This window comes from Lepisma saccharinum, chromosome 18 (genome assembly GCF_977018435.1).
Source record: "Lepisma saccharinum chromosome 18, izLepSacc3.1, whole genome shotgun sequence".
Taxonomy (NCBI): domain Eukaryota; kingdom Metazoa; phylum Arthropoda; class Insecta; order Zygentoma; family Lepismatidae; genus Lepisma; species Lepisma saccharinum.
This window is the reverse complement of record NC_139246.1, coordinates 22,032,038-22,058,569: the sequence shown is the minus strand read 5'-3', so window position 1 is coordinate 22,058,569 and position 26,532 is coordinate 22,032,038. Positions and strand designations below refer to the sequence as shown.

The 26,532-nt window shown below is 38.8% G+C and overlaps 1 protein-coding gene across 1 annotated transcript in view; it reads left to right on the top strand.

Annotated features, from left to right (window-relative positions):
• The first annotated feature begins 2,138 nt into the window (after positions 1 to 2,138).
• LOC146002460 (BRCA1-associated protein) overlaps positions 2,139 to 26,532 on the top strand; it is a 54,952-nt gene continuing 30,558 nt past the window's right edge. Inside the window, exons 1-3 of the mRNA XM_083140311.1 lie at positions 2,139 to 2,429; positions 9,407 to 9,685; positions 26,021 to 26,201. Of these exons, the coding sequence (XP_082996437.1) occupies positions 2,348 to 2,429; positions 9,407 to 9,685; positions 26,021 to 26,201 (542 nt within the window). The 5' untranslated portion in view covers positions 2,139 to 2,347. The remainder of the gene's footprint in view (positions 2,430 to 9,406; positions 9,686 to 26,020; positions 26,202 to 26,532) is intronic.

Sequence of the window (26,532 nt, the reverse complement as noted above, 5' to 3'; positions counted from 1 at the left end):
GCTGTAAAGGCACTCTGCACACATAAGGACAAAACACAGGACAACACACACACACACACATTCCTACGAAAATTATACTGGCCGTAGGTCCAGACGCCAGAGCCTCGTTAGTCTGCAAAATGCAGTCCAGTGTGTACTACGTGGAAGTGAGGCTGACAATTGGGTGTACTACGTGGAAGGATCATCCCTTACATCCCTTAAACTATATTTCTCGAGACCCTTGATGTGCTAACCACGCCGGCATACATTATAGAATACTTGAGTTAGTTTTGTCAATATTAATTTTATTGATTGCATTTTTGTTTTGCAATGATTTTGCGCACTGAATTTTCATATTTATCTTTGCTTTTCATTTGTGTTTTACTTTTATTTTGTATATAATGCTGTGTTTCTATTGGTGTAAATTTGTGATTCGTCTCTAATAACGTTATCATTTCAATGTGATTTAAATTTTAATCTTCTAATCTCACGTGTATAATATATAAGTATATGTATGTACACATGCATACAGAGAGAAAGAGAGGGAAATTGCATGATATGATCGTTAGAGGGGAAATCCCCACCGTTCCCCGCATAATTTCAAATTTGTTCCTTGTATTACACAAAATATATTAAATTAATGTTATAACAAATTGAATATCTATTATAGATCGGATTATAAGAAATTATGTATAACTGCGTGTGTGAGCGTGTGTTTGTCTCTCAGGTTCTTTATTAAAAAAATCAGAAAAACAGAACATAATGTAGTATTCAAATATAAAAAGACCTTCATTTCACGAGTCCACTTATAATTAATTCATTATCATGTGGTTTGTTCTATTAGGTAATTCTTAACTGAATATAAAAAATTGTAAGTTATAATTTTTGTTTTAATACATGTTTGTTATTTTCACTAAAGGTTTATCGTTTGAACTTGTGCTTGCTGCTTGTATTACGTCATTTTTGGATTTGGAGTAACATAAAACAAAAGATGTTTGTTGTCTTTGATCTTGCTTTAGAAAATAATGATTGGTTGATTGATTTGGTTTATTTTACTTCGCTTTTCTGTCACCTTTTTTTGGGTAATCGCGAAGATCAGGATGAGTAATGAGGTGTACTAACCACTCCACCATGGAGGCCGGCGCTTTAGAAAATAATTAAAAGTAACAATCGCTTTCCACACTAAGTATTTTGTGTTGCAAATTATAAATTACTGCCTCCCTTTTCTGATTCACCCTAATAGCATAGTGGTTAACGCTGTCATGTATTAAAATGGTTTGCTTGGCAAAAATTGTTATAAGTACACTTTTATGCTCCAATAGGCTAATCGGGTCTCCCCGATGGCGTAGTGATAACGTCGCCGGTAATCAAGGGGTACCGTGTTCAATACAAAGTGGAGGTTCGGATCCCACTTTAAACTGTAGGTCCAGTCCCGACTATCCTATCTGCACATAAAGTGGACTTAAACAATAACAACTCAAAATAGGCTAATCGGAATATTGTAATCAAGAGGTCTGTGCCTAACACCTTCCCAAAATCTTTACAAGACTCCCCTAATATTTTTTACTAACATTTAATTTCTTGTAATTTTAGCGCTAATGGTTTGGCCGAACTTGAAACTACAGGACAAATTTGTTGGCTGTTCTTCGCTGCCCGTCATGGGCTGAGGTTGCGCGCTCTCTCTCTCTGCAAACAACACTCGCGAGTCGACTCTTTCCTTCGTTCAAAGAGTCGCTAAAGTGTGCCACGACTCTTTGAACGAATGAAAGAGTCGACTCGCGAGCATGCTCCTTCCCCTCTCATCGTACACGGCACGTTTCAGCCAGCTTTACTCAACTAGGGGTAGGGAAAAGGAACAGAGAGGACCCCCCCTCCCTCTCCTCTCCAGTCCCCATTTGCTGCCCGCAGAATCGACTTGCTTTCTTTAAAAAATTCCGGCCGCCAGGCGAGTATACACTTGCGCATGCGCCTTCCTCGCAAAATTCGTGGAAAGGAGAGGGAATAATGGAATAATAGTTGCTTGGCGGGCGGAGGAGTCGTGGCACACATACGACTCTTTGAACGTGTCGTTCAATTCTGGCTCACAAGAGAGAGTCGTTACTTTTGAACGACTCGTTCACGAACGACCCATCACTACTAAATTGATGTCTTGTCTGCTGAACAGCTGTGTGAATATTTTTGTGCTGCTGTGCGAGTCGCGTTCTGCAAGTGGACTATGTTTTATGTATTTTTATCCATTATCTTATTTAAATATTAGATACTATTTTCGTGATATTTGTTAACGTACAGCAAATCATAAACTTGTAATATATGAATGACTTTAGAAGCCTATCATTGACTGTTCTTTGATTTTAGTTTACCCCAGGTGATGTCATTATCCGTGTCATTGTGTGTGTTTCGAATCGAAATCAGTGATGATTACCCTGTTTTAGAAGACATTGAATATAAAGGTGAGTATACAAATAGTTATGACAAGAAAACGTATTCTATAATAAAAATTAGGAACAAAAGAATGATTCAATGGGAAATTAGCACGGATATACAAAGTTCACCTTTGCATCAGTACTATTTTACTTGTCCTCTACTTCTACTGCGCTTAAAAATTACTTGGGTTATATTTTGTGATTCTGTTTCTAGATACAAAATTTTTAGTGTGCAAATGTCAGATGAAAAATTATTAATGCGGAATGTGGTACTCGAAGAAAAATATCATGTACTCTTACTCTTCGTTTCCCTTAACAAACAATTTGGATGCACTTGGGTATTTTACACGTATTCTCTACATTACAGCACTTTCGTATTTCTATGTTGATCAGGATTCACACTTTGTGATAACTCCTAAAATTAATATTGGAATTACCAATGGCAGCCAACAACGATAAAGTGGATGTTAGGCTTAATGGCTTTCTGACGAATAGGTATGTGGAGAAATATATATTTGGGCATATTGTCATGGTTCAAAGTATTTCCTACCTCTTCCTTGGACAGCAATAAGTTACAGACAACAGATATTTTATGTTAAAGTTGTTGAAAAAGTAGGTAAAATTTAGAAGAAACTCCTGTACCATAATCCCTTGCATGGTACCTGGAATTTGGTATCTACTCAATCATCAATTTTTTAACATCTTTTTTGGTATAGAAATTAGTATTTCGGACTAGTTCTCTAAACCTATAATCAAGGTGAGGGGAGGGGGAATTTGGAGTGTCAGGGCACTGAGCTCTATTCTCTCTTTCTTTTTTCATGCTGTTAGTGTAATGACTTTTACAAGTTGGGTACTATTATAGTATGGGGGTGACACCTAAAAATCATATATTTGGCACTTTTTTACATTGCTAACGTACTATTTTGGAATGCGGAACATTTCCTAAAGTGTAATAATTCATTTCTAACTAAGATAATGTATATTTCTTACATTTAAGAGTACTTACTGTTACTTGTTATTTCGATTCTGTAACACATTATGGCGGGTGATAGCGTACGGGTTCAGGGCACGTTGTGCGAGTGTTTTGTAGATTTATGCAGTGTTGCAACCTCGTTCACCGGAAAATACCTACTTTCGTGCCCGGATTTGAAATTATGCTAATACCTCACAAACCATTGACGTTAGCCTCACAAACCATTGACGTTAGCCCCAAAAACCATTTCCCATAAGGTTAGGTTAAGTTAGGTTAGGCAAGCATAGTTAAAAAAAATATTAAAAAATTAAAAATACTCGATACTTCATGTTCTAGTGAAAACATGGCGAGTTTGAAACACTGACTATGGGGAACATTTTTTTCTGTAGCATTGTGGAAGTTCGTGAATGTAATTTTGATCCATTTTAATGCAAAATACATGTTGTTTTGTGCAAAAATCTCTGTCCGACACGCTGTTTCTGCTGCCGCCATTTGCTTTCTGTACGAGAGCACAATGTTCCCTGTAGTCAGTGTTTCAAACTCGCCGTGTTTTCACTAGAACATGACGTGGCGAGTATTTTTTAATTTTTGTATTTTTTTTAACTTTGCTTGCCTAACTTAACCTAACCTAACCTTACGGGAAATAGTTTTTGGGGATAACGTGAATGGTTTGTGTGACTAACGTCTAACTGGTAAAAGTCATTACACGAATAGAGCTCAGTGTCCTGACACTCAAAATTCCACTCCCCTCACCTTGATTATAGGTTAGAGAACTAGTCCGAAATACTAATTTCTATACCAAAAAAAATGTTAAAAAATTGATGATTGAGTAGATACCAAATTCCAGGTACCATGCAAGGGATTATGGTACAGGAGTTTCTTCTAAATTTTACCTACTTTTTCAACAACTTTAACATAAAATATCTGTTGAATGTAACTTACTGCTGTCCAAGGAAGAGGTAGGAAATACAAGTTGGACAAGCATATAAGGAATGAGTTTAAAATACTGGAAATCACTGTGTAAGTAAGTTTGAAGGAGCAAATTTGTGCAGAATGTATTAATGTGTGAAATTGTGGCATAAAAATTAGCTTTTCCAAGTGATTGTGCTCTATGAATTGTTTTTTTTTCACATGAAGAATGCTATATACACATGCAACAGATGAAGGAAATTGTAACTCTGCAGACCGTTTAATGAGTTTTTCAAAGTCTCCTAGGATAAAGACTGTATGACTTAAGATGACCGGACCCCTCTCCGATTGTCTTCATATTTGACATACTTACTAATTGAGGCCTGCTAATGACGAATCTGAAGTTAAAATTTGTCGGAAAAGTCTAGAAATTGCAAAATAATTGCGAACCATTGATGCTAGCCCCACGAACCATTGTCGTGTGGTTAGGTTAGGCAAACATAGTTAAAATTTGGTGTCGTGGTAGTATCACAATATATATATATTTCCTTATGAAACAAAAAATGTTGCGAAAATAGATGGTTTCCATTCCAAAAACTAACGCCTCATTTCCCCTTATTTTGAAATTTTCAAAAAACTTTTAACTTCAGATTCGTAATTAGGAGACCTCAGTTAGTGAGTATGCCAAATATGAAGAAAATCTGAGAGGGGTCCGGTCATCTTAAGTCATTCCTGATACTAATTAGCATTGTTTGGATTTCCGGAAACTGGTATTTATGGTCAAAAAAACCTTAAAAATTACCTTATGCAAGCATTGATGAAAGAGGAAGTATCGTAGACTAGTAGGAATGATTGTGGAAGTAAAGTGGAAGTTTCCTGATAGTAATTAGCACAGTTTGCTGTTCGAAAGAGTCAAATTTATGCACAAAAACAAGATGTAAGAGGTACTTTGCGAAACATGCCCATTTCACACCAATGAGGCATTCCACACACTACTACGACCAAAGTTCCTTTTGTTTTATTGCTATTTCATCATGCTATGAATGCAATTTTTACATGGTTTGATTTCGGTGTATGTTTGTTAACACACACTGCGGAGTTTTAGCGATTATGTAAGATTTTGTTCAATATATACTTTCGCGGTTAGGGAGGTGAGGTTTGGTTCTCTTAGCATTAAAATAAAGTCCCTAAATGCATTCTACTAAGGTTCCGATTCAATTCTACATTCATTCCCACTCTTCTACGATACTTACAGTCGCTTGTCAATGGAGAATACCTTGTCCATGGGAACTCGCATGCTGGTGTAAGATAATTTCTATTTTTTTTTTCTCAACATAAATAACTTTTTCGAGTCCAAATAGTGCTCATTACTTTAAGGAAGGTTCAAATTTTGTGTGACAATGATTACCAAAATTCTATGATAATTAGTCTTTGTGCTAGGAGAATTTGAAAAAAATCTTAAAACAATCTGAACTTTTACCCACTACTACTGTTATTTACTTGTCCGTGGGGTCTAACTTATTGTACGTAAGTCAAACACTTCTCAGTGAACTACTGTATTTCGTCTTCTGATGTGGGGTTAAATGCTTTCGTTGTTAGGCTGAATGCAATGTATTTATGCTAAGTGATTTAAACCTAACCACGAAAGCATTCCATGCTTGCATCAGGAGATGATATATGCCACTTGACCGAAAAGTTGTTTGTCTTATGTGCTATGAGTCATACCCGTAACTAAGACGACAGTAAATGAATGACTGGTAGCAAGTAAATAATTATATAGTACATGGAAGTGAAAAGCTATTCTCAAGGAAGCACTCAGTAAGTAATCGCTGAAACTCCGCAGTATGTGTTAACAGACATAAATCGGTATGATTGCACAATATAGAGAATGTCTCCAATTTCGTTAATATTTGGTATACTAACTAAATTTGGCCTTCTAATCATGAATCTGTTGTTAAAATGCAGGGTTCATGTATAGAAATTTTAACATTATGCACGGGTAGCCCACGAACCATTTCCGGTAAGGTTAGGTTAGGCAAGCTTAGTTAAAATTTTGTTTGTAAAACAATGCGATACAGCTCTAAAAAAAAATTCAACTTTTATCGCTTTTTTCCCGATTTCCACATGTGACCCCCACATTTTAACAACAGATTCGTGATTAGAACGCCAAATTTAGTTAGTATTCCAAAGATTAATGAAATTGGAGACATTCTCTATATTTTTGCATTTGCTCCCATAAATCAAATCGAATCGTATAAAAAATGTGTGCTTAACATGATGACATTGAAATTAAACAAAAACAACTTGGGCCAAGGGTATACAATGTGCTTCAAAAGTTGTGCAACCCAAACATTGATCACTTATAACATGGAAACTAGGAGAGAGATTCACACTGGACTTATTGCATTACGAGGCCTTGCCCATTGAAATATTTTAAACTACTTTGGATTGTCAGTTCACTCCACACATGGAATTCTAGACATTATTTTAGAGCACAAGTCATTGATTTTTCCATAGAGTGGCAGTTTGGGGAAAGAAAAGGGGACCATGTTTCTTTGTTTCCGAATTTATCATGGTGCACAGCCATTTTTTACATAGCTTGATTTTTATGTCTTTTGACACATACTTCAGAGTCGTCGTGATTGCTTACTGTTCATTTACTACTCCTCTATCCTATATGGTTCTTTGCGAGCAACCGTTCATTTACTGTCATCTTGGATACAGATTGGTGCTGCCATCTACTTTATGTGCATGGAGTGTGAAGGGGTATTTCAATGCTAAATGCTTTTGTTAGGTTAGGTGGTCAGGTTTAGGGCTCTTAGCATTAATAAAATATACCTAAATTCTTCCGTTGTAAAGTTAAATTGGTCAGGTTCAGTGCTTTTAGCAAAATAGCATCCATAAATGCTTTAAAACACCTGATCAAGTAATATCCAATCTGGAGCATGAAACCACCTTTGAACCACTCATGAAAATTGCAAAAATGTGTGTCCAAGTTGAACTGAAACCAATGCCTGCTTGCACAAGCTATATTTCACATGATTTCTCCAGTAACTAATATTTACTGAAGCTTTAAACAGTGCTAATTAGTTTCTTCAAGCTTTGAACTTACTCCCACAATTTTTTCGTGTATTCTAAAGGACTTCCTAATACTGTCATGAAACTTGCGAGAAGTAAAACATTCAGAACTTACCGAAAAGAGAGCAAGAAATTATCATGGGGGCATAATGTGCGATTGACATCAGTCTAGTTTCTCGTTAGTGACTCTCTGTTTTATGAACAAGATGAAAAAGTTTTGTTTTGGAAATATATTATCGTGATTAGCCACACTAGCAGTTGAGAATTTTGTTCGTATGTATGCCTCCCCAATGGCGCAGTGGTAGCATCATCACCTTGTAATCAAGGGGTCCTGGGTTCAGTACCATGTGGAGGCACATAGTGGTTTGAATTCCACTTTAAGCTATAGGCCCAGTCTCAATTAGCCTTACTGTGCATAAAGTGGACTTAAAAACATCAACTCAATCACAGGCACCATGCACCTAAGTAATGACCATACAGCCACATGGAGAGTCACAATTCAAAATTTACCTTTGTGTGATGTAAATGCCAGATTACTTTCTCAAAGTTAAGTAATGTTCTGTTTCAATCTTATAAATGCATGTCTCATCACTTGCATTTTGCAAATATCAGCTTTGTATGGAAATAATACCCTAGTGTTTATGGCAACTAATATATATTTTTTACATATACAGTAAAAACTGCACATCCCGGAACCTGTATGAGAAGGAAACCTATAAATACGGAAAAAAAAGTTCCCAGAACGGACCGATTTTATACCTGAAAATGACCTGCTTAAGGCGGAAACCTCCTTAACGTGGAAATGGAACATCATTTAAAGACCAACGAGATATTTTTATTCTCAGTAAGACGGAAATTTCTTCCTATATTTGTTTCGCTCAGAAAACAATGCAGTACTGTAAGTGGAACATGCCTCTGTTGCCACTCGCTTACCGGTAACATTGTTGATATGAAAGAATGCGCTACAATACTCATAGCTGTTACGTTTCCGTTTCTTTCTTTCATCTCTTACCCTCTTTCTCCATTTTTCTTTGTCTATTTCTCCTCTGTTCTTTCGTCATCTTTCTATTTTTCTTGTTATCTCTCTTTGTTTCTTCCTTTTTATCTTCACTTTTATCTCAATCTTTCTTCACCTCTCTTATTCCATCTTTCAATCTTTCTCTTTCCCTCTATGCACATTGTGCTACGACGCCAGGGATCCCGGGTTCGAAAAGATACATAAGTACGTGCTGTACTTTCTTACAATACTGTAAAAAGTGTACAAACATGTTGTGTAGTTACATAATTGTAATCTCTGCTATGCTTATTGCGACTATATTATTCATGTACGTACATGCATTAGTACTCTACATTATAAGTAATGCGAAATGTAAATCTGTCTTTCCATTATTTCCTGCAGTGCTCTATCTATACTGTATTTAAAGTCAACCCTGTATAAGAAGAAAAACTGTTAAGACGGAACATTTTGCTCGGAACCATCATGTTCCGGGATAGACAGGTTTTACTGTAAATGTATATTTCCAGGGCCCAAGTACCATTTGTTTTATTGCAATTGTTACATGGTTCGATTTCGATTTACGTCTGTTAACACATAGTGTGCAGTTTTAGTGATTACTTAAGATTTTGTTCAAAATATGCTTTCGTGGTTAGGTTAGGCAGGCCAGGTTTGGTTCTCTTAGCATTAAAATAAAGTTAATAAATGCATTCTACTAAGGTTCCGATTTACTTCTACATTCATTCCCACTAGTCAATGACACTTACTGTTGCTTGTCAATGGAGAATACCTTGTCCGTGGGAAGCACGCATGCTTGCATAATATAGTTTTTTAGTTGTTTTTTTCAACGTAAATAACTTTTTTTCGAATCCAAACAGTGTTCATTATTTTAAGGAAGGTTCAAATTTCGTGTGACAATGATTTCCAAATTTCTTACGATAATTAGTCGTTCTGCTATGAGAATTTGAAAAAGCATAAAACAATCGGAACCGCTACCATTTTCAGTTTTATTTTAATTTGACGTATAGTGATACTGGTGCATATTTTCAGCACCAAAATTTTCCAGTGTTATGGCTTCCAATGCACCGAGTGACGAGAGTACGGACACAAAGGAGGAAGTAGCCAGTGTCAGGGATGACAGGGATAGAAGGTTACGAAAGCTCCGTGGCCGTCGTGAAATGCGTGACATCACGATTGAGACCTACACACGGACTGACAGAAAATCAGGCTCGCCACAGTTGGCTGAGACTGACACCAGCCCTTCAAGTAGGCGATCGTCGAAGAGTTTGACTCCATCGAGTAAGGAATCAACACCAACAAGTAAAGAAGGTAAGCTATGCATGTTGCAATAGTACAAAGGTTTTAGTGTAGACTAACAGTATAGGTGCATTTTTATTTCGGTTGACCAATTGTGTTAATAGTGTTGGACCAATGTCTACCCAGGTGGTTAGAGCTCTTGCCTTTGGTGCAATTGATCCTTGGTTTGAACCATTGTGGCTAGAGATATGCATGTTTCGTTTTTGACAGAAAAACAAAATGCTCTAATGTTCATTTTTTATGGTTTTGAAAGCTACGGGTGCATTTTCTTACAATGTATTGTCATGAAATAAACTGTAAAATGCAAAATAAACTCTTAAACATGAAATTTACAGTTTATTTACAGCTACAACACACTGAAGTCTGAATTATCCAGTAAATTGTGCAAAATCACAGAAAATTTATTAATTCTGCTGTATAAAATTGAGAAGCAAAAATGGACTCCTTTACACAAGAATAAAGTTAATACTATGATGAATACAAAAAAATGTGCTATTAGAAAGGAAATGTGTATTTTGTGTAAGAAGTATAGTTTTCAAATCAAATTTGGAATTTTATTCATGATTTTAGCACCAAAATGAAATTTTTACGTACCGCTTTTGATCGTGAAATATGCTTAGTTTGTGTCCTTCTTTGTAGCTGATCAGTGGGGATTTATTCATTCTTAGATTTGGACTTTTAACAACTGCGTTATTTTTAAAATTACCAACGTTTCGAAGGGTGATTCTGCCTTCATCTTCAGAGTAGTGTGTGAGCTACTAAATCACATTGCAATCCCTGGATACATGATGTGTTTGAGGATGGTGTCTATATAGAGAATAAATTGTTGCCTTGTAGGATTATTCTCGGTAGCCAAGGCTCCACCTCGTCTGTCGGTTACAAGGACGTCTTGTACATGAAGTTGCCAGGGAGAGTTATGAGTGGCCCAGGCTCCACTTTGTCACGTGGTCCCGTCAAGTCTGTTTTTCTATATAGGTTGCCAGTGAGGATTAATTTGTGGTGGCCCAGGCTCCACCTTGTCAAAGGATTGATACCGTTGGGAATCAACCCCAAAAAGTGTAATGCTCCTTCAGTGCTGCTTACGTGCAACTGTCAAAACCCTGAATGGTTGTGAACATACAGTTCTCCCAGTGCGTGTGCTACACTGATCCTCGTTTGTATGCTGACTGGCCAAAGCAGGATTGGAGATGTATCTGTAAAGGACGTACCGAAATCTTGATCTCTCATTCGCCATAAATATATGGCTCTACTTATGGCATCCTAAAGCATTGACCGCCAGCCTCTGTGGTGGAGTGGTTAGCACAACATGCTACGACACCTGGGTTCGAATCCCAGCCTGGGCACGAGTGTTCTTTGTAAGTCGCTTTTCGTAGGTTTCATAATATGATCACTGATCCTCATCTTCAGTATTAGTCAAAAGTGGCAGAAAAGCAAAGTAAAATAAAGAAAATCAATCATCCAAGTGTTTACCCGGCATTAGGAGGACAACTGGGGGAGCTATTTCAAAGGAATTAGTAATGGATTTTGGTCTAGGAGGCTGGATAACAGCAGCAATAGTACTTGATACACTAGCCACACAACACCCACTAAAAAGCTACTGTGGAAGCTGAAATCTCAAAGGACTTTTGAACTATGAAGTTTAGAGTAGTAATCATCAATGTTTCATATGAATGATCAATGAATTGCACTGTTGTGTACTTAATATTCTTGGTATCCTTAATGCAGAGTGCCTACTCACCGGGAATTATCCATGAATTATTGGCTCTTGGAATTATGCATGAATTCTGCTTGCTTTTTTTCCTAAGACGTGAAAAATTGCAACTTTTATTAATCCAAATCCCATTGAATTTATACAGTTAAGGAAGTATTTTTTTTACAGTTTATCTTTTATTTTTATCGAGGAAGGAAAAGAAATGAAAGCTTCATTGAAAATAAAACAGAATTCTCTCAATCAGTTTGCTTTCTTAGTGTAATTTTTTGTAGATTACTATATATCCTGTAACATTTGTGACTTGTGTTTGTAGATGTATTTCCAGTCTGAGTATGCAAGATGGCAAATGTAAACTCCAAATCTTAAATTAAATATACACTTGCATGCAAAGAAATAGACCCACCTCACACTTTTGACATAAAATGTTTACTTGTTGTTACTTTTTCTTCCAACTGTTTGGAGTCACATAAAATGTTGGTTTTCGAGTTATGGAGTGGCCAGCATGCAGTCCCGACCTAAACCCCGTTGAACATTTGTAGGGCGAGTTAAAAAAAAGCGTTCACGCTAGAGTTCCTGCCTCTGCTTCGATCCCAGAACTTTGTGTTGCGGTAGAAGACGAGTGGCGTAATATCCCACAGGAAAGAATATTAAATTTGATTCAGTCTTTGCCTAATTGTATGTGGGCTGTTATTAGAGCAAGGGGAGGCCATACACGTTATCAGAAATTAACAATTGTTACCATATGTTATTGTTTTAGTTCTTGAAAACTGTTTTCTATTATTCTGAAATGGTGTTTTTCTTTTCAAAGCATTACATTGAAAATTTTCACTTATCACAATAAAGCAATGTTAATAAATTTAGGTTCACTTTAAATTGTTATTAAATGATCTTTCAAACAACATACTTCATATTTCTTTTATTATCTTATTTTCTTATTTTTTTCTGAAAAAAAATTGTCAAAAGTGTGAGGTGGGTCTATTTCTTTGCACGCAAGTGTGTATACCGTTCAATTGAATTAGAATTTTTGGATACATGGAATCACACAGACTCTTTATATTGCTAATATATTTGTGTGTGTGTGTGTTTGATCATGGTCCTAGAGTGACCACCCTGTAATGTGAGCAGTCACAATGTGACTCTAAGTTCTGTTTAATGTCTGTCACAAACTGATGAGCTTCCAGTTTTAGGTCCAGTCCCGATTAGCCTTTCTGTACATAAAGTGGACTTAAAACAAAAATGAAATCAATCAATCCTAATTGTGCTAAATATATTTATTATTATATTTATTTCTTATTTAGTCTGACACTTGTGCATGTTTGGTGACTAAATATGATGCAGGGGCATTCCATGCATGTAAGGTTCTAACACGAGATTGGATTTAAATATTCATAATGAATTGATTTCATGTAATTATGAAGTACTTTGTGCCATCTGCTAACAACACTAAAGTTTAACAACATATGAAAATGCATGAAAAGCATTAATGAAAATGTGCAATTATTTAAAAATATAGCAAAGTTTGACTTAATTTGTTTGTGAAGCATACAGGCTACACAAGCACACATGATAGTAATTTTTTTTGTTAAAATATGAAAATTGTATGCTTTCACAAACATTTAAACCGTAATGCATTTCCAAACAATAATATTGTCCAGATTTAATCATTTTGTTATTTGCATGGAGTAGGAGTACTTTTCATGGAATGCATCCTGCAGTGGATGCACAATTGCACCTAAATACCAATTTCCATTATTGAACCATGATAAAATTCGCTTCTAAGAGTTTCACAGTACCAGGATGGTTCCAAGAGAACCTTTAAAAAAATAATCTACAACAGCAACTAGACTTAAACTTCAGTTTTGTGAGTTCTGCACAAGTGCATTTACAGCTGAACTACAGTCTTCTCAACACCCCCCTTTTTTAAATCTGTGCTTTACTTTATTTTCGATCATTTGTTAGCTTAAAATTGTAAGTCCTTAAATGTGATTAAATTTTTGTGCTTGGTGTTTAATATGAGGTGATAAGTTGTTGATCTTTTTTGCAATAATTAGTAGAAGCATATATTTTTGGTAAATAAAAAAAGCAAAATTTCGGGTTCAAAAGTGGCGAATAAAACAAAATTTCTCTGTTATAGTGATGAAAATGCAATATATCAAATGACATTTTTGGTTTTAAAATTGTGAATATAATCCTAAATTTGATTTAGAAACTAGACCTCAGATTTTTAGGTTCTAAAAAGTGTGTTGTTAGGTTCCTAAAGCTCTAAAAATAGGTTCGAAAAACCCTAAAATAGGTTCTAAAAATCCTATAATAGGTCCTAAAAATCTTAAATTAAGCTAAAAAAATCCTGAAGTAGGTTAAAGAGAAACTTAAAATAGTTCAAAATTCCTGAAAAATACTGATAGCACATTTATGTAGTTACTAGGGCATTAAGTTTATTCCTGAATACAGGGATCCATTTTTTCTTCTCAAATATTTACAGCACAATTAATCAATATTCTGTGAATTCCATAACTCCCAGGATAATTCTGACTTCAGAAAGTGTTATGTCGGTAAATAAACTCAAAATTTCGTGTTTAAAAGTTTATTTCACATTTTGCAGTTCATTTCGCATTATTTCGTGACAAAACAGGGTAGGAAAATGCACCTCACACCTTTCAGAAACATGAAAAGTTAACATTACAATGTGTTATTTCACATTTTGTGTTTTCGTCAAAAATTAAATATGCATTCCTCTAATAATAAGTTATTTTCGACATATGTTGAACTTGAATGTATCAGTGATTGCTCACTGACTATTTTCATGCAGTATTTAATAATTATAACTATGTCTTCAGTATTTGCATAACCCTTTATCACAAGAAGAACATTGAATTTAATTGTAAAGTTTCAGTCCTGTTTCCAGAGCTGTCCTCAGTTCTACCCTGGAGTTTGAAATGCATAAAAACGACTCACCAAGTGGATTAAAAACAAGAGGAAAGAGTAAATAGTTCAAAAGGTTAAAATTGGAAGGTTGGGTGTTGCAGCATGCATTATTTAATCCATTTTTGTGTGTTTTAATCGTTTGGAAATATCCAACATAAACCATAGAAATGCCATAAGAAATTTCACAACAAGAATCATTTGTAAGTATTTGGTACTTGCAAAAGTTCTACCCATTTTTGACATGTCACCATTTAGTGCAGTACCAACATCACAGATGGCACATCAAATACGTGAATCTGTGGTCATATTCGGTGGAACCTTAGAGCAGCAACATGCAGTGAGTGTGGACGAGGAGCTCTTAGTGGACAGAGTAGTGTGTGGCTGAAATGGAGACCGATGAGGAACACATCAGACACTCTTTACTGTTTGAGTTCTATAAAGACAGTACTGCAGCCACAGCCTGCCATAACATTTGGCAAGTGTATAGGGGAGATGCAGTTGATGATAGAGAGAGGCATGCATATTCGTTTTTGATGAAAACATGAAATGTGAAATGACACATTCTAATGTTAATTTTTAATGTTTCTGAAAGGTCTGAGGTGCATTTTCCTACCCTGTTCTGTCACGAAATGATGCAAAATGGACTCTTAAACACGAAATGATGCAAAATGGACTCTTAAACACGAAATTTAACGTTTGATAGTCCTAAAAATTTTCTAACATCCTTTTTACTATTAGGGCGAGGGAACCTTAGAATGGCTTCATTCTTCTTTGGATCTACCTTGATCTGATCACCAGAGATTAAATGTCCGAGATACACTAGTTCTCCTTTCACAAAATTACATTTTCTTAATTTCACCTTGAGACCGACTTCTTCCAGTCTGCGAAGAACTTCTTCTATGTGTGTTAAATGAGTTGGAAAATCCGAATCAAAAATAAGGAGATCATCAATATACACCGTTAAATAACTTTCAGTCTCAGGTCCAAACACACGGTGCATAACAGATACAAAAGTAGAAACTGCATTCGATAAGCCATAGGGCATTTTTAGGAATTCATATTGACGACCTTTGTAGGAAAAGGCTGTATATTTTCTACACTCTCCTCTTAGGGGAATCTGCAAGTAACCTGAGGCCAGATCCAAACTGGTGAAGTATCGTGATCCTCGGAATCGTTGTAAAGATTCGTCAATTGGTGGGACGGAGCTCTTAGGGACCACCATGATTGCATTGAGTTGACGAAAATCCAGACAAGGCCGTACACTTCCGTCAGGCTTGTCGACCACTAATAATGGGTTCAGATACGGAGACACAGATGGTTGGCGCATATGGGTAGACTTTTGCCGTCCTCCTAAGTGAAGTGTTTAGAGTGTGGTAATTGTGTGTAGGTGGGACGTTGCAAAAGTTTTTGGCGCCCAACGTGGGGCCCGCCTACACACAATTACCACACTCTAAACACTTCACTTAGGAGGACGGCAAAAGTCTACCCATATGCGCTAACTTTTTGTCAGCCGTAGAACATGGACTCAGAAATATCTCAGGGCTTGCTGGGTGTAAGGAAAGACTATACCAGCTTAATATATATGTTTATTATAGTCTCAACACAAGGGTGTCCGTTTGCACACTTACACACGTGTCTTTACCTGAAACCCTTACCACGCGCGTGCATTTACTTGTACCACACACGTGCTTTTACCTGTACCACGCACGTTCTTTTACATATACCACCTTTGGTCTCGAAGAGATAAGGGGGGGCAGGGAACATCCAATTTATTCCTCGCTGTGAGGCGCCAGGGGGAGTATGGGGACCTAATTTTATTTAGGGCCTTGGTCGCCGCTGACGTCACGGGTTCCCCTGTAAAAGATAGTAGGTTGTGCGTAGTACCCCAACCACAGCCGGGAATTGGCCGAAACCAATCTGTACTCCCGAATAACGGGCGCAGGGTAAAGGATTAAAGGATGCCGCGACACCCCGGCGTTAGCTGGGAGTTGGCAAGCCAACCGGTGTCTCCTATGAAGGGACGGCAGGTTAGAAAAGGAAGGTCCGGGTGCTCCCAGACAAGCCGGGCAGGTAGAACCTGGGCACCTATCAGCCTAAGCGAGCGGACCAGGTAGGTAGGTTGCTGCTAGGCTCTTCTTCTTCTTTCTTCTTTCTCCGTCCTTCCTTCTGGGATGGCTTCTAGTTCTCAGGCTGGGAGGCCAGTTAACCCTGGATGTTTGCCTGTTGACATCAGGGAGCCAACTAAGCTCCGGGCCTCGCTGCACTGGCTTTATACTCGCGGGGGCGGCGCATTGGTGGTGAAAATTTTAACTACAAGTACGCGTAGCTAACTCATTTTTTTACATATTGCAACCTTCTTACTGAGAAACATCCAAGAAGTGACATTAAGAAAACACTAGTGGGAAAATCACTAGTTGCATGTGTCAATATAAACTAAAACTGTGTGCATTCAGACAATACAATTGATATTGAGCCTCGCAGGACTCTTCAACGAATTTGAACAGTATAAATGACAATAAATGATAACATTTTCTGAATACAGCAACCACGCAGGGTCTAATAATAAGCGAAGCTAATAAACGTAGAGGTGGATCCGTTAGCGTTTACAGAAAACAGCGACCACGCAGGGTCAAATAATACGTAGAGGTGGATCCGTTAACACATTTAAACTAAAAGCGTACGCCTCGGAGGGACATATAGCATGCATTCTTCTTAACAAAATATAATATGGCGACCACGCAGGGTCGTTACATACGCCCCTCCCTCGGGCAAAAAATTTTGAAGAAATTTAAATCTTACAATTTATGAAAAATTTTCATGAAACATTGATTTCAAATTCAATAGAAAAAAAAATGACAGTAATAAGAGTCTGTTTCTCCTACACATTAGTCACTAGGTCATCTTCTTCCCCTACCACTTCTCTTCTTCGCTCCGATGAACACCTGTAGAGGCGAAGGTTGTCGAAGTTCACTCGGTCGACGGGTTGCCTGGTCCTGGGGTGAACTAACATTGCTGTGTTGTTCCGAAGATCAGTGGCTAAATAAGGTCCAATATACACTTCGAAGAGCTTAGCTATTGTTTTATTCTTCCTCGAACTAAGCTTATGATTTCGAACAAGAACCAAGTCGTCTTCGTGCTGCTCGAGCGCATGGCCTTTAGTCTTAAATTTTCGTTTGATATTTCTAGAGCGCTCTTTGGACTTGGCTAGAAACAGCTTTTGATTCCAGTTGGAGATTTGCGGGTCTACTTCGTTGATAGGCCAGTTGAAATGATCAAGGACTTCGTTAGGAACGGGTCTGTTGAAGAATAATTCTGAAGGAGCATAGCCGGTGGCTTCAGATACCGAATTATTGAGTAGCCAACAGATTTCAGTTAAAAATTTAGACCAACTTTGATGTTCACGATGGCAGAACAATCTGAGTAACCTTACAATTTCTTGATTCATCCTTTCGATTGTATTACTGCTTGGGTGGTAGGCGGTCGTGAAGAAATATCTTATTCCTTTCTGGTCAAGGTATTCTTTCCATAGTCCTGAAGTAAACTGGGTACCCCTGTCTGACAATATGGCCTTAACTTTTGGAAAATGGGAAAAGTATCCTCTCTCCATTATATTTATTATCTCTCTTGCAGTCCCTCGCCGTAAGGGATAAACTGAGACAAACTTGGTACCAACGTCTACCAGGGACAAGATATATTGGTATCCCTGAGATGAAGGTAACTTTCCAATTAAATCTATGGACAGCAGCTGGTGAGGATCCTTCTGATTTATGTGCATCTTGTTCTTAAGAATTCCTAGTTTATCCATCTTAGTCTTAGCACACGTGAGGCAATCTCTGACATGCTTAACTACATCTGCCTTCAATTTTGGCCAAAAATAACGGGCCTTAATTCGGCTTAAGGTTTTGGCTATGCCGAAATGTCCCTGCTCGTCGTGATTTTCTTTCCTAACTTTCTCCTTGAACTTTTCTGGAACACACAACTTCCACGTTACTTGATCTCCAGAACTCTTCCTGAACAAAAGATTACCATACCTTTGGTACAACTTCTTAACTTTTGTTTCTGCAGGCGAATCTTGCTCTTCCTTTTGTTCTAGGATTTTGATGATAGGCCGGCAAAAGTCATCAGCTTCTTGAGCTTCTATCCAACTTTCCACCTCCTCTATTTCATCTCGCTCCTGCCAGATGTAGTTTACATGGAAATTTCTGGTTTCTGGTTCCACGTCTTCATCTTCCGCTGGATATCTGCTAAGCACGTCAGGTACTAAGTTTTCTTTTCCTTGGATGTAAATAATCTCGAAAGAGTAGGACTGCAATCTGAGGGACCATCTAGTAAGACGGCAATTCCAGTTCTTAGAGTTTTGTAGCCAAACTAATCCACGATGGTCAGTATAAATCTTGAAATGTCTACCCTTCAAATAAATTTCAAACTTATTCACTCCAAATAAGATGGCCAAACATTCAAGCTCATGAATTGAATAATGCCTTTCATTGTTCTTTAATTTTCTACTAGCATACTGAACAACAGCTTTATCTTCTCCTTGCTCTTGAAATAGGATGCACCCTAAACCTTTAGTTGAGGCATCGCTCTGAATGCAGAACTCTTTATCTAGATCCGGCTGCACTAACGCTGGAGTACTTACTAATTCTTCTTTTAACTGAGAAAAAGCTTCTTCTTGAGCTGGACTCCAATTCCATTTGGTAGCTTTGGAAAGCAGCTGCACCAGAGGTTCTGTCTTCACAGAGAAGTTCTTTATGAATTTTCTTCTCCAGTTTGCTAGTCCTAAAAATTTTCTAACATCCTTTTTACTATTAGGGCGAGGGAACCTTAGAATGGCTTCATTCTTCTTTGGATCTACCTTGATCTGATCACCAGAGATTAAATGTCCGAGATACACTAGTTCTCCTTTCACAAAATTACATTTTCTTAATTTCACCTTGAGACCGACTTCTTCCAGTCTGCGAAGAACTTCTTCTATGTGTGTTAAATGAGTTGGAAAATCCGAATCAAAAATAAGGAGATCATCAATATACACCGTTAAATAACTTTCAGTCTCAGGTCCAAACACACGGTGCATAACAGATACAAAAGTAGAAACTGCATTCGATAAGCCATAGGGCATTTTTAGGAATTCATATTGACGACCTTTGTAGGAAAAGGCTGTATATTTTCTACACTCTCCTCTTAGGGGAATCTGCAAGTAACCTGAGGCCAGATCCAAACTGGTGAAGTATCGTGATCCTCGGAATCGTTGTAAAGATTCGTCAATTGGTGGGACGGAGCTCTTAGGGACCACCATGATTGCATTGAGTTGACGAAAATCCAGACAAGGCCGTACACTTCCGTCAGGCTTGTCGACCACTAATAATGGGTTCAGATACAGAGACACAGATGGTTGGATGATATTCCATGCTTTCCAGAGATCTAATTCCTTTTCCAAAGCTTTTCTTTTGGAAAGCGGTACTGGGTATGGGTGGCGGTAAACTGGTTCAGAACTTTTCAGTACGATCTCGCATTCAGCATTTTCCATGGTTCCTGGTTTCTCTGAGAATACCTCTAGATACTGCAGCAGCACACTGAATAACTCCTGTTTCTGGGAATCGAGCAAAATATTTATCGTATCGACCTTCTCTCTGAGGTCAGTGGGTTTATACATCCAATCCACTTCTTCATCTTGGATTCTTTGGATATACCGCACTATATCAATATTTAATGGATTCCCCTCGCTCTGCTCAGAAGTTTTTCCGAACGACAACGTTACAATATTTTTCCTGAAGTTGATTTCAGCCTCGTGCTGTTTCAAGAAAGGCATTCCTAACAGAAGATCAGTTCCAAATCCTTTTAGGATGAAAACCTCAGTACTGAAATTTAAACCACCAATTTCTAACTCTACACGCCTGCTTCCACATACACGCTTCTTATGACTTCCAGAGAAATCTACCAATCGCACCTCTGGAACTTTCTGGATCTGTATGCCAGGTATCTTATCTACTAACTTAGTCCAGATTGAATAATTAAGGATCGAGCATTCACTTCCAGTATCAATCACACAGGTCACTGTAAAGTCCATTAATTTAGCTTGCACTACCGGAGATCTGTATCTAATTTTGGATTCCCTTGCAGACTTCAATTCCTTTTGTAAAATGGTATCTTCAGTTTCTGTTAGCTGGAAATTTACTAGTAACTCTTGGACATCTTTATCTATTAATTTGGGCCGCTCCATCGAAGTCCCTTGCCTAAACAGGAACGAAGCATTTAGACAAGGTCCTAGTTTGTCTGGCTAGACTGGGACCTTTGATTTTGATGAAACTCCCGCGCTGTTTCTACGGCCTCCTCCTGCTCCGATGTAATGTTTTGTCTAGGAGATGGAGGTCCGCGAATCTCATTCTGCTCACCCGTAAATCGTCGTCTCGGAGGACTAGGGCTACTTCTACCCTCACGGATCCTTCTTGGGCCAGGAGATCTACGTCTTTGGTTTTGGTAAGGTCGGAAAGAGTTTCTTCTAAATTCACGCCTGCCTCCTCTTTCATTAGTGAAACGTTGAGGGCGCTGGTAATTACCTTCTGACCTCGTTTCTATGTTCCGGACTTTATAGTTCCTTGAGGGATTCTGTTCTTTTCCCTTCGGTTCATCTTTGTTCCTCCATGCATCTGGCTCATCATAGATTTCAAAATCCTTCAGGAAATGGGTTAGGTCATCTACCGTTCTGGGCGCATGTGCTAAACAAAGGTTTCGCATTCTATAAGGAAGTTGTCCGATGATCAAATTAAGTACTTCTCCCTCATTAAAGTTATCACTCAGGTTTCTATAGGCCGCATAAACGCTCCAGGCAAAGCTCTCCATACTTTCGTGGACAAGTCTGGAATATCTCCTGTTTCTCACAGCTGTTAGCTGCCGTTGTCTAGCCTTCTCAGAAGCGAATTCTTCTTTGAACCTGGCGCAAAAGTCAGCATAATTCACGAAACTATCAATATTTCCTGCAAGCCAGTGTTCAGCTTTATCAGTGAAGACTCTAGGAAGCAACTCTAGCCTATAATGTTCGGGTACCTGCATAAGTTCAAAGCTGACGTTGAGCTCCCGAAGATATTTTTCAGCTGACTGAGCCTCAATGTCGCCTTTAAATTTAGGAATGTGGGCGATATCCGCCATTCTAGGCATCTTAAAATCTGGCCTTCTTCTAGGTGGCGATCCATCTGAAGTATCATCGTATCGAGGCCTCTTTCTTCCGTCAGCCTTCATTCTGTTGGCAGCGAATAGAGGTTCCTCAGCTAACCTGGGCGGCTCATAAGGAGTAGCATCCGGATTCAAATCTCTATCCGGAGTAAGAGGGCTGGAATGAACATCTGGAGTGGGTTCTGACTGAACATTCAATCTTTGGAACTGAATCTGAAGTTCACTTACCCTCTGGACAAATGTTCCTGTCTGATCTTGCATTTCTCTTCGCAGAGATACTTCGAGCTTCCTTGTCTCTACCCTAAGAGAATTCACCTTCTCTTCAGCTGCCTGCTCTACGTCCTTCCGCAGAGTTGAGGTCATTGACTCCATCACTTCCTTCTGTTCCTGCACGACTTTCTCGATGGATTCGGTCTTGTCACCCAAGTTTTGGACAGCTTTCTCAATGGACTCCACTGTAATCTCTACTTGTCCGCGCCACTGAGATAATGGTTCCAGTCTTTCCTGAAGTACCTCTTTTACTCTCTCCTCAACCTTTGCTATCTCTTGCTGAGAAGTAAGTTGGATACTTTCTACTCCGGCCTTAAGACCTTCTATGTCCGTCCTCTGCTGGGCAAAGAGGGCTTGCAGTTCATTCCTACGCTTCTCTTCTTCTTCCTCTTTCTCTCTCCGTCTTTTGGCTTCTTCTTCCTCTTTTTCTCTTTGTCTTTTGGCTTCTTCTTCCTCTTTTTCTTTCTTTCTTATTTCCTCTAGGCTCTCAATTAAAGCTCAGAGAGTTTCAAAGTCCTTTTCCCTTTTCTCTTCAATTTCTCTTCTTTCTAGCTCTCTTTTCTCTTCAATCTCTCGTTTCTCTAGCTCTCTTTTCTCTTCAATCTCTCGTTTCTCTACCTTTCTTTTCTCTTCAATCTCTCGTTTCTCTAGCTCCCTTTTCTCTTCATGAAACTCTATTAGGGATCTAAGTTCCATCAGTTCCTTTTTTCTCAGCTTTTCAGCCTGAACTGCTTCTCTTTTGCGCACTTTCTCTTCTTCCTGTTTCTCTTTCTTCCTGCGCTCTTCATCTTCAAGCCTCAATTTCTTTCTATCTTCCCTATCTTTCATCAACCATTCCAATAACCCATGGTCTGATGGAGGATTGGTCAGCGGACTTGGTTCTTGTATTGCGGTCACCGCTACCTGGGTCAGCGGAGCAGATTCACACGTCTGGCATTTAACTCCTACAGCAGGGAAGGTAGCCACATCCTTTCCATCACAGCTCCAGTGAATTTGGCGCTGGCACTGGCAACACTGGAAATGTGCTGCCTCTTCTCCCAGTTCTTCACAGCAACCAAATCCAGACTCTGAATCCATGGTCTTCCTCCCTCTACTTCTCAGGTTCATACCAGTAAATTCTTGATCCATGTTTAATACAGTCCACACTTTCACTTTCACTGGACAGTCCCTTTAATGCACGGTTCGGTTTACTTCGCTTAATTGCACAGTTCTGTCGGGCCCCACGTTGGGCGCCAAAAACTTTTGCAACGTCCCACCTACACACAATTACCACACTCTAAACACTTCACTTAGGAGGACGGCAAAAGTCTACCCATATGCGCTAACTTTTTGTCAGCCGTAGAACATGGACTCAGAAATATCTCAGGGCTTGCTGGGTGTAAGGAAAGACTATACCAGCTTAATATATATGTTTATTATAGTCTCAACACAAGGGTGTCCGTTTGCACACTTACACACGTGTCTTTACCTGAAACCCTTACCACGCGCGTGCATTTACTTGTACCACACACGTGCTTTTACCTGTACCACGCACGTTCTTTTACATATACCACCTTTGGTCTCGAAGAGATAAGGGGGGGCAGGGAACATCCAATTTATTCCTCGCTGTGAGGCGCCAGGGGGAGTATGGGGACCTAATTTTATTTAGGGCCTTGGTCGCCGCTGACGTCACGGGTTCCCCTGTAAAAGATAGTAGGTTGTGCGTAGTACCCCAACCACAGCCGGGAATTGGCCGAAACCAATCTGTACTCCCGAATAACGGGCGCAGGGTAAAGGATTAAAGGATGCCGCGACACCCCGGCGTTAGCTGGGAGTTGGCAAGCCAACCGGTGTCTCCTATGAAGGGACGGCAGGTTAGAAAAGGAAGGTCCGGGTGCTCCCAGACAAGCCGGGCAGGTAGAACCTGGGCACCTATCAGCCTAAGCGAGCGGACCAGGTAGGTAGGTTGCTGCTAGGCTCTTCTTCTTCTTTCTTCTTTCTCCGTCCTTCCTTCTGGGATGGCTTCTAGTTCTCAGGCTGGGAGGCCAGTTAACCCTGGATGTTTGCCTGTTGACATCAGGGAGCCAACTAAGCTCCGGGCCTCGCTGCACTGGCTTTATACTCGCGGGGGCGGCGCATTGGTGGTGAAAATTTTAACTACAAGTACGCGTAGCTAACTCATTTTTTTACATATTGCAACCTTCTTACTGAGAAACATCCAAGAAGTGACATTAAGAAAACACTAGTGGGAAAATCACTAGTTGCATGTGTCAATATAAACTAAAACTGTGTGCATTCAGACAATACAATTGATATTGAGCCTCGCAGGACTCTTCAACGAATTTGAACAGTATAAATGACAATAAATGATAACATTTTCTGAATACAGCAACCACGCAAGGGTCTAATAATAAGCGAAGCTAATAAACGTAGAGGTGGATCCGTTAGCGTTTACAGAAAACAGCGACCACGCAGGGTCAAATAATACGTAGAGGTGGATCCGTTAACACATTTAAACTAAAAGCGTACGCCTCGGAGGGACATATAGCATGCATTCTTCTTAACAAAATATAATATGGCGACCACGCAGGGTCGTTACAAGTGTGTGGCTGAAATGGAGACCGATGAGGAACACATCAGACACTCTTTACTGTTTGAGTTCTATAAAGACAGTACTGCAGCCACAGCCTGCCATAACATTTGGCAAGTGTATAGGGGAGATGCAGTTGATGATAGAGAGAGGCATGCATATTCGTTTTTGATGAAAACATGAAATGTGAAATGACACATTCTAATGTTAATTTTTAATGTTTCTGAAAGGTCTGAGGTGCATTTTCCTACCCTGTTCTGTCACGAAATGATGCAAAATGGACTCTTAAACACGAAATGATGCAAAATGGACTCTTAAACACGAAATTTAACGTTTATATACCGCCTTGACACTGAAGTATCCTGTGACTTATGCATTTCACGGAAAATTGATTAATTCTGCTGCAAACATTTGAGAAGCAAAAATGGACCCCATTATACAGGAATAAACTTAATATTCTGGTAATGATTTAATGTGCTATTTGTGTAATACTGCAATTTTTAAATCAAATTTGGGATTATCGTATTCACGTTTTTATAACCAAAATGTAATTTTATATGCTGCTTTTTCACCACTATAACAGCGAAATTTCATTTTATTTACCGCTTTTGAACCCGAAATTGACTCTGTTTTTGTACCAAAATTTTGCTTTTTTATTTACCAAAAATATGTGCCCCTAATGATAGAACATTAGAACATGCTGTTGCTGGTTTTGAATATTTAGGGAAGGAGACAGAAGCTGTCAAGATCAAGCATGGTCTGGACGTCCAGCAGTCTTTTCTGAAGAGGGTCTTGACCAAGCCATAAGAAACAACCCAAAGCCAACCATAGTGGAATTAGCGGACACCTTCCAGGTACACAGGACAACAGTTGAAAGATTGTTGAAAGTGCTGGGTTTCACCACAAAGTTTGATCGTTGGGTTCCATATCAGCTGCACGTAAACCAACGGGAGGGGTGAGTCGTGACCTGTGTTTCCTTGCTTTCCTGGTACAACACTGACCAGTTATTGCCACGCATTGTCATGTGTGATGGGAAGTGGATTAGGTACCGGACATAAAGTGTCGCAGGACTATGTGCTGCGTTTCTGAACCGCCACCATCGACATCCACAACAGAACTTCATCCAAAGAAGGTCTTGTTGAGTGTATGGTGGGATATCAATGGAGTATTTCACTGGGAGGTCCTGCAATTTAATCAAACCATTAAGGCCACCTGTGAACAGTTGAACAGACTGCAAGCAGCATTGCAATTGAAGCGGCCAGGCATTGTCAGTCGCCAAGTGATCATCCACCATGATAACACAAGGCCACATACTGCTGTCATCACACATAAAGAATGAATGAACTTTGTTTGGGAGCTTTTCCCACATTCCAGAACTCCGTTCGGAAAATCTTTATGATGTGGAGGCTGTGAAAACTGCCTTACAACAGTTCTTTGACTCTAGACCTCAGGACTTTTATTGGTGAGGTATTCATCTCTTATCAGCAAGATAAGAAAAAGGTCATCGATTGAGATGGTGATTGTGCACAGTCCTAGGTGAGTTACAGTTTCTTGTTCACACTTCTATCTGCACACCAAAAACAGGTAGAATTTTTGCACATACTTAATACTTTCTTTTTCGAATTGTGAATTTTGCATCAAAAATATTACGTGTGATATGTAAAATACGTACCATCAGTGTTTTTATCATTTTTATTTTCAGAGTCGCCAGGTCCGAAAATGAACTCAAGAGGTATCCGGCGCCATAGTTGGGACATGGATAGTGGACAGCCGTGCAGTGAAGGAACAGTGGACCATAGAAAACCAAGGGATCAGATTTCTTTTGTTTCTGGAAATCCTTTTGTGGAAGTCACTAAAGGTATTCTTCATCTGTACAAGGAAAAGTAAGTCACACATTGATAATAGCTTATATATTCACTACTTTTCTACCTCTCTAACTTAAATGGGTGATGGAACACACAAATGTACCCACACACATACACACACACACACAACTGTTCATACCTTACCTGGGATTTGAACATAAACTTGTCATGTCAAAATATACTAATGGTAGACAGTAAGTGTTGTTGCATCCACATCTCTATTGTATGCTTTGATTTGTTCTGAAGATACTTTGATGTAACTTTTTGCAACTTACCCCCCCCCAAAAAAATAATAATTGTAATTTGGCCAAAAATGAAAAATGTATAATTGGCATTTGATAAACATAGA